A 12,836-nucleotide genomic window follows, 5' to 3' on the forward strand; every position below is an offset into this window, starting at 1 on the left:
ATCATCTAGGTTGATAGAAGCACTGGGGACCCATTATAGATTTTCGTGATATATCCCCTTTAAGTCGTGATGTAAATAACCATTTTATCCTTTAAATTAAATTTTTATTTTTGCCCTATATTTGGAAGGGTCATGAATAATAACGCTGAGCTCTGCTCTTAGGCTCATGTCAGTAGATTACATTAGTAAAAATGTGAAAATTTTTGTAATTAATTTAAAGTATAATTTTTTGTTAAAGCGTACATCTTGACTGAGACATCACAGTCGGTGTTATGTTGAGATTGGCCTGTTTTCCAGCAGTCTTTTGCGTGCACAAGGTTTACATAAAAATAAGGAAACAAACGGGTTTGAGGCTCACGATATGTCATTACCATGTACAGCGCTCTTATTATTCATCTATGCCTAGTAAATACAGTTTTTTTATTCCATTTTTTATTACAATGCTGTTCTTAATGAGTTACTTAAAATTTGGACCATATGATGGTAACCCATTAGTTATTACTCAGATCTTAAGAAATAACTTAAAATTTGAACCATTATTTTAATGTAAAATTCATGGTAACTTATTAGTAATTAGTTGGGTATAATTAGAATATAAAAAACTGTATTCTAATTCTAAAAATCATGGTAACTCCCTAGTAAAGACTGTAATCCTGGACGTTTATAATGACAACAATATTACCAATAAATGAAATGATACTGTAAAGACATAAAGTATGGTACCTGAAGCGTGTAACATACAAACACTCATCATGTATATATACAGTACTGGGCAAAAGTCTTAAGCCACCATGCCACAATTAGATTAGTTGTTTTTGCAATGTTGTAGTGATCATCTCAGTCCCTTTAAAAGAATACAACCAGAAAATACAGGAAATGTTTATAGTATTAAAAACAGTATAAAAGTGTAAACTGATGTGTCAAGTTTTTAGGCTAAACTCTCCTTCCACTTGAGCAATAGCAGGAAACTGCAGGATCTCTTAAACCTAACTCAAATTTAATCCTAATTTTTTATTTTAAAGAAATTAGTCTTTTTACTTCATTCTGCTCAAAAACGCTCAAGATGTGTTTAGTGCCAAGAGAGGTCACACTAAACACTGACAATGCCTAAAATTTAATTTTTTATTTTTGTGAACATATTTCCTGTATTTTCTGTTTATATCTTAATTAAATAGATTGAAAATAAATATGGATGGACATTAAAACGTCTAAAACAACAAGTCTGGTGGTGGTGGTCTAAGACTTTTGCACAGTATTGTATATTTAATAAAATCTTTAAAAGCACTTTATAGTTACACAGATTACTAAATGTTAAATAATTAATTAATTAGTAGTGCAACGGTTAACACAACATGTTATTTCACTCAAATTTAACTCATATCTAACACAAAATGGCAACTGTAAATCCATGTGCCTGGCTTCGGTTGTGTCTTTGAATCACACACTCTAAAAATAGCTGGGTTAATTTTGACCCATAATGGGTGAATATTGAACAGAACACACCACTGGGTTAAAATTGACCCAATGCTGGGTTATTATACCACATGGTTTCATACTGTAACAACAACCCAACATGGGGTTATTTTTAACCCATCATGTGTTTTGTCCATTTAACCAATATGGGTCAAAAATAACCCAGCCATTTTTAGAGTGCAGAAAAATCTGTTTCACTTCTCTTTCTGTAGCTTTCACAGTCTGTAATTTCTTGTTAAATCTATGTGTTCAGTTAATCACACAACAGCTCTTTTCAATATTAGCCGCGCACTTGCTCTCTGTGCAAATGTTCATACGAGCTAAACACTTCCATCTGTGATTTCCGCATGCGTTTGGCATCATGCAGCACATCGGTTCAGTTCATAGTCAAATCAAACATGGATTAATATGATATGTAGCTATTTTACCATAAAAGCATATAAGTGATAATATAAGTGATAAAGTATTAGTTTAATTATTGATCAACATAAAGGTTGAACATGTGATCATATATATTTGACATGTAATAGTTAATAATAACTACTAAATAAGTAATAAGTAACTAATTGTTACTTAACAAAAACAGTAGTATGCTACTGATTAGTTAATCCATCTTCTTTATTAGTTACTAGCTTTAACAATTTATACAATATTAATTAATTTCTGGACATCCAGCTTTTTTAAACTTTATAAATTGTTGTTCCCATGTTGCGTTGTTTTTGAGGTCGGCTTACTAAACCCTGATGTTTGTTGACCTATATGACATAATGTGGTGTTCAGGTGTTTATAACAAATACAATTTAATGATAACAAGGGAATTTGGTACATTCTATATATCACTTCAAGATCTGCAAGGCTCACAGTATTTTTTTATTTATTCACTATTTGAATTTGGCGGCTTCTTGGCTTCATGGCCCCATGAGAAAAGTGTCATCATACTGAGAAATATTGGTGGAAACAGTAGACTCTCTTGGGACTCCTCACATGCTGTTTTTTGGAAACTGAGGTTTCAGGCATACTGTTTTCTGACTATTATATATGAAGGTCGAGAGTTGAGAAAGTTAATAACTACAATTATGAAACAAACTAACCTAAATAAACCCAAGTAAGATTTGTTAGGTTTTTTCAACTTTATAAAGACTTTGTGCAAAGGGCAACGGATTTCAAATAAGCTCTTCTTTTACCTGCATTTTGCATGCATGGACACATGTTTTTGGGTCATTAATTCGAGTCATTTTTCAGTCAACCCAACTACTGGGTAAGTGGCTCATTTTCACTAACAGTTTAATCAATGCACGTTTCTTCCACCATGACACATCGGCCCAACTTTCATCTTGCACCGCCTCTTTTGATGTTGATCTTTTGACTACTCTTCAATCAACCGATCAAATTTGAGGGATAATTTTACAGTTTAGTTACGACCACAGTTTATCTTCACCATTGTCATTTACCTACAGTATCACTTTCCTCTGAATTAAGAGGTAAGATATGGTCGGGATCTGGGGTTAAGTGCGAGTTTTCTACAAAAAATTTGTTTCAGGGTCGACAAACTATGTTGACCCAGAAACATCTCTCACTTGGCCAAATAAGGTCAAGCTGACAAATTTGTTTATAATGTATTTGATATCTTCAAAACATAAAAGTAATCATGAAAATATTTACCCATATGAAATAAACTCAGGGTATTAAAAATAAAACCATCCTAAAACAAAGTAAACATTTGCTGTGGTAAAATTAACAACCCCTCTTGATGGGTTTAGCCCAACACGTGTTTAGCCCTTTATTTATCCAGCCAGTGGGCTAAAAATAACCAAATTTGGCTTGTTTTTGACCAAGTGTTTTTAGAAGTGTAATTTTTGGGTTGTTTTCCTCTTATTGTCTGAGGAAATACGACTCATTATACCTGACAAAATAATTATCACTAAAATGGAAATAAAAAAAGAAAAGAAAATTTCCTTTGAAATTAATCTTTATTTATTATTTCGCCTACACATTACAAATTAACATAAAATAAAGGACATACAAGTCTGTTAAAATCCAACACAATTATTTCACACATACCAGCTTCATTTAATAGCACATAAACATACAAACAACTTAAAAAATATATGAATAGAAAACACTTCTATCACAAATCGAAATGTAAGCATTATAAACAGAAGTTATGGGAAAATAATGCTTTAATTAAACACGATGGGGCGGTTTCCTGGACAGGGATTAACTTAAACCAGGACTAGGCCTTAGTTTTATTATGAAAAATAACTAGTTTCAATAAACATGCCTTACTAAAAACATTACTTTATAATCACTGTCCAGGAAACAGCCCCAGTATTTTTCATAATTAATGCTTCAAATTCTTGGTAATACTGCTATACTTTTGACGTGTCAACATGTTTGATGATTGATATAAACCACACTGTAAAAAAATGCAGCATGAAGTTAAACTCCTTGGATTTACAAGTCAATTCAACTTGCAATTTTAAGTTTTGTCTTGTGCAAAGTTGACATAACTTATAAAATCTATTTGAAATTCTTAAACTTTATTTATTTTTTTAAATTACAGTGCGTTACAGGAGCAAAACTGTGAAAAAAAACGACTAAAGCATATTTGAGAAAGAAGCCAGTGAACTTTTGCAGAAATAGGTTTAGCACATTTTAGTGTTCTGCCAATACAGTAAACAGCTTGTCAAGGAAGGCGACAACCATTTCCTGTCATTTTGACTCATGGCCCCTTTTATTTTGAACTGACACAGTTGAACTGTGTCATTTAGAAAGCAGTTATACTGTAAGTGCCTTTTACTTTAATGCACAAAACAGCGAAGATGCACAAATTATTTGCTAGATTAAAATTTTGCAATAAATGAGTCATGTTTCCATTCCTTCTGCAGAAAGCTACATATAAGTACAAAAATAAACCATTTGGTAAGCCACAGTAGGTAATGATTACGTAGTGAGGGGAGTTCGAGAGCGGTTGTTTCCATCTGAGCTGTGACTATTCATTTGCAATATTTTACGTACAGCGTCTACATCCATCTTTCTGCGAAAAGTTTCAGTGGTGAAATAGTAAGCAACCGGGTCTAGCATTGCATTTAGGCAAGCTATCATGAGGCTATACCGGTAGGCTGGTACCAGCGAGCATAAAACATTTTCAGAACCTTTATAAGCATACAGTAACACTAGCATGATATGATATGGCAGAAAACAGATCAGAAAGATCGCCAAATTAGTCGTGATCATCTTCTTGATCTTTCCGCTGTCTACTAGATCACTAGTCTGGGCAGCAGTACTTTTACTTATAGCCCGTATGAGCCCCCATGAGCTGAGAATCATAACAGTTAATGGAATCCCAAAGCCGACAGTTAACGTGGAAATGAGAGGGACAGTTTGAGTGGCGTATGTGGGAAAGCTGCTGAAACAGCTGCTTGACAAATTCAAACAGCTGATTGACAAATTAGAAGAATGGTTCGGAGAAGTCCGCACTTTGAAGTAAATCGGCAAGCTTGCTCCTATGGTTAGGAGCCAGATCCCCAGACACACGCACCAGGCTTTCTTGCGACCCTCACGAACACGAGAGGACAACGGGAAGCAGACTGCTACGCAGCGGTCAAAGCTAATGGACGTAAGGAGAAAGATGCTTCCGTACATATTTGCTAGCAGTATGACTCCAGTAAATTCACAGATTTTATGTGGCAGACCTTCAAAGCCTCCATGGTAATATATACGCACAGGCAGGGTGCAAATCAGAAGAATATCTGCAAAGGCCAGGTGAATCATGTAGACGGTGGTGTGAGACCGCGACTTTGCAATGCGAAAAAAAATCACAAGAGCAGTGAGGTTGAGAGTTAGTCCAACTATGAAAACCACTGCATACACGGCAACAAAAATTAAATCCTGCTGGTCCTGTGTTGCGTTATTCCAAGACTGTGAAACTGTAGAATTCAGCATGGCTGGTCTTAGGATTTATCCTTTTGACTAACCATTAATAGCCTGAAACAACAGATGGTTGTGTTTTAAATGCTAGCAACAATATTGTAAAATGTGCTTATAGTGGCAATAATGTTTCCAGAAAGGAAATATCACTTTTGCATGGTCACATTCCACCCACAGTTTGTTCTTAAAAATTGTGCAAAAATTGTGTAAAAAAAAAGGAAATTTCATTTCCTGTCTTTAAAATTCTGTCTTCGTTGTAACATGGCCAATAAGCAAAAATTTATATATTTTTCAAAATATCTTCATCAAGCACATAATGTATGAATATATCAGCATTGTTAAATCTTACAGTCAATACATGAAATGTCAGAAACATTTCTCAAATCTTGTGGTAAAATCTCAATGCTATCAAATATATTTCCTAAAAAAGAAACCATGAAGAAAATGATGATGTGAAAGATGTTGACTTACTGTTGGTGTCTCTAGAAGTTTCATCTGTTGGTCTCAATACTAAAGAACCAATACTGTTCTGGTGTTTCAGTCTCTTGTCTCAACGCCCAGGAAATACATTTGTGGTTAGTGCAATAGAACTGCTCCTTTAACGCTGCTTGAACAACTTTTGAATTCAAAGATTCTCATATGCAAAAACTTTAATATAAATACACTTTGGCACTGCCTCTGACTCACATGAATGCATAACCATCACTAAAAGTAAAAACAAAGGAACCAAAACCTATGAGAACATCTGTTGCTTCCAGACAGGAACAACAATTTCATTTTAGATAGCATCTACTGCTTAATTCTAAATTATTTTATTTGCAACATGGTTTGCAGGTATGAATTATGTAAACAAAAGAAAAAAATTATACAAATAGAAAAGCTCTAATTATTAAGCACTTGTTTTAACATGTTCAATTTCAAAGAACATATAGATCATGACGAAATAAGTCTGCCATATACATAATGGCCTAAATTATGATTTTTATGTTACCACACTTACTTTTAATAAAACTAAATGTTCTCCCAACAAAGGTAATAAAGTAGCTTGAACAAAGTTGTTTTGTTGTTGAGAGGGTCGATTTATTATTTTGTGCATGCTGAATAAAATTAACATACACTGTAAACAGATCTAACTTGTAAAAAGTAAGGGAAGTGGTTGCATTAAATGTTTTAAATTGAGTCAACTTGCAGCCTTTTTTAAGTATAATAAACACTGTAACATTACTTAATACAAACACAACAAAATCAAGTTGAGTTAACTAATAGTACTAGTATTACTCAGTTAGTTTAACATCCTTTTCCTGGTACAGGTAACTTTTTCATGGTATGTTGTTGTTTCCATAAACATTGATTTATACTTCATCTTTCTGTCAGATGAGGGCACGAAACGTTTATTCGAAACGTTTATTCAATCAACGCGCCCTCCCAGCAGCTGTAAAGCACAATATACTTCCGTATGCAGTCTATGCACAAGCACCACTCTTCTGAACAATGGTAACTACAAAACTCAAAGAAGAAACAGAAACTCTTATAAATTTTGAAGATAAATAAACATAAAGTCTTTATTTTTAGTTAAAAACACAAAAAATAGCATTTAAATTCAAATTTTACTCTCCAAATGCAGTCCCATGTAAAGTAGGCTGGGAACTACACGCCTATTAGTTATGTTTACTAAAATCTTTCATGTAGTTTCGACACAAAATTATTAAGTTAATTTCCTTCTTACAAATTTAAATGGATTATACATGATAAAATGAAGTTAAATTTACTCAATAATGTGTTCATTAAGAATTACTCAAATTATTCAAATGTTCATGTTATTTTAACTAATATTTTGATAAAAAAAAGAATTCAAAATGTTTTATACAGTTTACTCGTATTATTTTTATTACATAATTTTATTAGTGTAATTATCCTACACACAAATATTATTTTGTTGACTGGATTAGTTATTTTCTAAATTGTTTGTCCAATTTGCCAAATTGAGTAATATGAAAAAACAAAACAATAAATTGTCCCAGTTCCCAGCATGCATTCACTTCTTTGGTTTAACACCTAAAAATGTAAGTTTATTCAACCTAAAATTTTCACTTAAAGTTTCACTTAAAACTTGTGTGTTACCAATTGAAGTAATTTTTTAAGTTGATCCAGCTTTTTTAAAGTGAAATTTTTTATGGCTTTATTTATGCTGTTATATGTTGTGTTTAGAGTTATTTTTGAAAGAATGGTGTTTGTTTGTTGTTACTATGAAAGAGAACTGTGTGTTCATTGTAGAGGGCGGTACAGTGGTTTAGCGTGCATCACTTTACTCATAGCAAAAAGGTCTCGGGTTTAGGGCTGAGTCAGACAAAAAACTTTGGTCAGAAGACCTTTCTATGTGGAGTTTGCATGTCTTCTCTGTGGCATTGTGGGTTTACTCCCACAGTCCAAAAACATGCATGTTAGCTGAATTGGATATGCTAAATTTCCCTTTACCCAACGTGTGTTGACCGATTTATGATATGATGGAATGGTGTTTATACAGTACTCATTTCAGTTGAGAGGACTTAAGTCACTAGTAAAACCAGAAATTTACTTATTGCCTAATCATTTTAAGTTTGTTTAACTTGTTGGTTAAAGTTGAGAGGCATGTGACATTACTGATAAAATTGAGTTAGGTGAACTCACTCAAAAGTTGAGTAAACTCAAAAAAGCTGTGCAGCAAGTTGCCTTAAAATTTAAGTAAGGTCAACTTTTTTACAGTGAATAATCGAACATCCAATGCTACTATATTTACAAAATGTTTTTATTACAGAAAATCGATTAATGGTGTATCTATATACCCCTTTTTCGCCAACGTCACAGCGCTAACTGGAAGAAAAATAAACAAATAATTCAAAGGAGTGGAGTCAATTATTCCTCTTATACCACGATTACCACAAACATTGCTCTGGTGCCTATTTTTAAGACATTTGACAAGTTAGGTGTGCGGTTATCAGAAAATAATGCATACCCACGGAACATTTCTCAGCCAATCAGAATACAGCATTCAACAAACCTGTGGTAAGCAAATGTTAATCCACATACATACAGTATGGTGCAAAAGTATTTGGCCACCACTACAAGACTTGTTGCTTTAGAAGTTTTAATGTCCATTCATAGTTATTTTTCAATCTATTTTGCTAAGATACGAACAGAAAAGACAAGAAATATGTAAAAAAAAAAACAATTTAAATAATCAGAAATGTCTTCTTTAGGCATCGTCAGTGTTTAGTGTGACCTCACTTGGCGTTTTTGAGCAGAATGAAGTAAAAAAGTAATTTCTTTAAAATTAGAAATTAGGATTTTTCTTATCTAATAAGAGATCCTGCAGTTTCCTGCTATTGCTCAAGTGGAAGGGGAGTTTACCCTAAAAACTTGACACATCAGTTTACATTTTTATACAGTTTGTAATACTTTAAACACATTTCCTGTATTCTCTGGATGTATTCTATTAAAAGACTGAGAAACAATAATATTTGATCACTATAACATTGCAAAAACAACAAATCTAACTGTAAGACTTTTGCACAGTACTGTAAATGCATAAATACATCCATAAATACATCAGTATTAACATATAATTCACCAATTTATCAATATATAATTATATCCGCTTTTTAATATTTCAAAATAATAAAATAAAATCATTTTATTCACATAGAATGCATTAGAGAGCATATCATGCCAGTGTTGTTTTGTATGACACTTGCAAATAATTCAACATCCGTTGATGGTCACTGATGAGTAATTAGGAAACAAAAAGTGCTGAAGTGTAGTTATCTATATCTTTTATTTACTCCTAACTGGTCTGAAGTCAGATGGTCTTTATGACACCTATAAATGAAAAATACGATTAAGAAACTATATGAGAACACTTTTTCAGCATTGGGCAGAAACCATAAAGCCAGAAACGATATTTTATTGCTATTGCAAGACCATTTTACGGTAGTAAAGAGTAATCATACAATATATTGGTCTGTGGAAATCAGGTTGAAGTTTACCTACCTCTTTATTATTGCATGTACCACAGATGCATCCGAAGAGGCCATTGACCGCCTGGAATAAACATAGCAGCAGTTCTATACAGCCAGCTCCCAGCAGTGCACCAAACAGGCCAATGTTAAACACCACTACATCTTTTGGCTCTGTGCATAACTCCCACATTTCAGAGTTTGACAGGTAACTTTCAGTTCTGTAAAATGTAAAAATAAAACTTATATTAAAATAATACAATGCAATTGTGATGTTTTGAAAGGACATATGTTAAATTTTTTTCCTTAGGTCTACAAAGAATAACTTTAATTGGTAACACCTAAAAAAACGTAAGCTTTTAATTACATTTTTTACTTGAAGTAAGTTGAAAAAGCTAATTTTCATATGTTACCAATTAAAGTAATTTGAAGTGAAGTGAATCCAACTTTCACTTTATGTAAATCGCAGCTATTTAGTTCTCAAAACAAAAGCTCTTTAAAAGGGACACTCCACTTTTTTTTAAATATGCTAATTTTTCAGCTTCTATAAGCATTTGATTTTTGGAATCCATTCAGCTGATTTCCGGGTCTGGCGGTACCACTTTTAGCATAGCTTCGCATAATCCATTGAATCTGATTAGACCATTAGCATTGCGTTAAAAAATAACCAAAGAGTTTCAATATTTTTTCTTTTTTTTCTATTTTTGGCGTAATAATCACGGACTTTGCCGCTGTAACATGGCTGCAGCAGGCGTAGTGATATTACACACTGGCCGAAAATAGTCCCCTTGGTTACTTTTAATAGCAGGGGACTATTTTCAGGCGCTGTGTAATATCATTGCGCCTCCTGCAGCCATGTTATGGGAGCAAAGTCCTTGATCATTACGACAGAATGAGAGTATAATTCCTAGCCATATCGGCCTAGAAAGTTCCGTAAGTCTTAGTACAAAATGTAACTACAGAAGAGTCAAGTTTTAAATAGAAAAAATATTAAAACTCTCTGGTTATTTTTTAGCATGATGCTAATGGTCTAATCAGATTCAATGGATTATGCTAAGCTATGCTAAAAGTGTTACAGCCAGACCCGGAGATCAGCTGAATGGAAAATAAGTGTTGTGTCCCTTTAAGAAAAAATAAAAGATTATTCATTTATTATTCATTATTTTCTTACTGGTTTTTGAATGGTCTCTCCCAGATGCCTGAAGGATTCATGCAAACCGGTCCATTAAGCAGCCCAACAGCAGCTACAACAATACTGTACAGGGCTCCCACCACTCCAATTACAGAAAATATAATGGACAGGAACATCTAACATAAAAGAGAGCAAAAAGCCATATGTGACTTAAAAAGTAGTGAATGGAATAATGTACTATAGTTTATTTGTATATACGCATTTAAACATTTAAATTGTTTGTACACTGGTTGTGTCTTTTAAAGTTAAATTGGCACGCCTGTTACAATTCTTAGCCACTATAGGCCTATGAATAATAAAACGAATAATCAAAATCTCACCCCACACCGGTTCCCACAACAGCCTTTTCTCCCAGTGCTATGGATGTGAATAGCAGGGATCAACACCTAAAAGTGTAAATCAGTGGATAAACACACAGCAGAGATATATGTTAAAGTAAATAAATGAATTTTCTTTAGTTCTCACTCACCAAGATGCCACCTCCAATTAGACCTCCCATGTATTTGACTTCATCTGTAAGACGGTACTTTCCATCTGCATCCTCTTTAGCATAAATGGTTTCCCAACCAGGGAAGAACAGAATAATGTTACAGATAATAGACACCAGTGCAAGAGGATAGAGACTGATGCCAATACACGTGGAACACTTTCCTGTACACATGATATAACCTTTCAGTTATGAAATATTCAGATTTTAATTTTAGTTCTTAGTTGCCTCCACTCAGTTGTACTTAACTGAGACAATAAGGCTTATAAATACTGATAGATGATCAGACATACACACGCCCATCTGTCGTCATACTTTATCTTTATTGAATTTTACTTTAAATAGCTAATGTCTGTCATAAAGTTTGGGTTGTTAAATTTGTAAACTAGGTAAAGAGGATCCTGAACAGAGCAAGTTTACCATGGTTTTATTATAGTAGAAGTGTCACAACAATGTTTCTTGATGGGTTTTTTACTATTTGCAAAACCATGATTAAACTATGGTTAGTGTAGCAAAACCATGGTTATTTTAAAAGGATTGTTTTTTATTTGCTTGAGATACTTTAATAATTTCCACTCATTAAGAAGTCATATCTTATTGCTCATAAATTAAACTGAGACATTATCAGGGCAACTGTCAAATGATCAAAGTTTGGTACTCGAGATGAAAATGATTTTATTTATAGTGCATGAATGTGTAGAAATAGACCGAACAGTGTCCCTACAGAACAAAGCTGAACTCTGAACCTCATTCACTGATTTTCAATTCCCATAAACGCTCTAATCAACGTCTGTAAACCACCCAGGAAACTCTGACAATCTTTGTTCCTTTACATCATACTTGTAATGACGGCAGATAAAGTAAAACCTATTGGGTCATGTACCAAATCAAGGTACAATCAGTAAATGCTTGTTTGTGCTGTTTATTAAAGGTGCCATAGAATAAAAACTGTATGGGCATAGATGGATAATAAGATTTCTGTACATAGTAATGACATACCGCGAGCCTCAAACATGATTGTTTCCTCATTCTTATATAAACCTTGTACTTTGTTCCAATAATAACACAGAGATGTGTCTAATTTAGTGTTGACTGATTGTGTTGTTTTTAACACACGTGTTCTTAGAGTGTAAAACAAGATAATTTTTTTTTCTATTTATCAGTTTGCTCACCACAAAATGTATACATCGCTGAAATAAGCTGCCTTATAATAGTAGAAATAAGCTGGGATTTCACCACACACCCTTTATAACCTCTGAGTTAATGAGTGTAAAATTGAGTTGAACTGATCACATCACAAAGGTTGCTGGAATTGAACTTAACTAAATTAAACTTAAACTAAATTCAACAGAGAATTGCAGCCTGGTTTAAGAAATCTTTTCATTATTTAGATACACAAGCACAAAGTTTTGTGTGTCATTTGAAACATCTATTTTATTAGTCTGTAAGACCTATAAAACCCTCAAACTATGACTTTGCAAAGCTTTAAACAAGGCTCTTCATACAATATTCAAAGCTTTGTCTTAACAACTCCTTGTTTTTAAGTTCATCTAATGAGTATTTTACCAGTAAGATTTGTTTTATTATGGTCAATTCTACCTCAACTCAAATTCAATTAGGGCTGGATATCGATTCAGATGTTCCAGATCGATTCGATTTCGATTCATAAGCTATCGGATTGATTCCATTTCTATTCTCGGTTCAATTCTGATTCTCGGGCCGATTTTTACACTCAATTCTCGATTCAACTAAATGAAAATAG

General features: G+C 33.3%; 2 protein-coding genes across 2 annotated transcripts; both read right to left on the reverse strand.

The window, feature by feature from the left end:
• Positions 1-3,461: 3,461 nt before the first annotated feature.
• On the reverse strand, positions 3,462-6,216 carry si:dkey-3k24.8 (lysophosphatidic acid receptor 6). Its single transcript, XM_065248559.2, has 2 exons — positions 5,875-6,216; positions 3,462-5,460 (listed from the first exon to the last, which is right to left on the reverse strand). Exon 2 carries the CDS (start codon positions 5,416-5,418, stop codon positions 4,417-4,419), a length of 1,002 nt encoding a protein of 333 aa, XP_065104631.1. The 5' UTR covers positions 5,419-5,460; positions 5,875-6,216; the 3' UTR covers positions 3,462-4,416.
• Positions 6,217-8,167: 1,951 nt separating this feature from the next.
• On the reverse strand, positions 8,168-12,836 carry tm4sf21b (transmembrane 4 L six family member 21b). The gene is made up of 5 exons (XM_065248838.1): positions 11,057-12,836; positions 10,908-10,973; positions 10,567-10,703; positions 9,430-9,616; positions 8,168-9,258 (listed from the first exon to the last, which is right to left on the reverse strand). Exons 1-5 carry the CDS (start codon positions 11,246-11,248, stop codon positions 9,250-9,252), a joined length of 591 nt encoding a protein of 196 aa, XP_065104910.1. The 5' UTR covers positions 11,249-12,836; the 3' UTR covers positions 8,168-9,249.

The sequence above is a fragment of the Paramisgurnus dabryanus genome, chromosome 2 (genome assembly GCF_030506205.2).
Source record: "Paramisgurnus dabryanus chromosome 2, PD_genome_1.1, whole genome shotgun sequence".
NCBI classification, from domain to species: Eukaryota; Metazoa; Chordata; class Actinopteri; order Cypriniformes; family Cobitidae; genus Paramisgurnus; species Paramisgurnus dabryanus.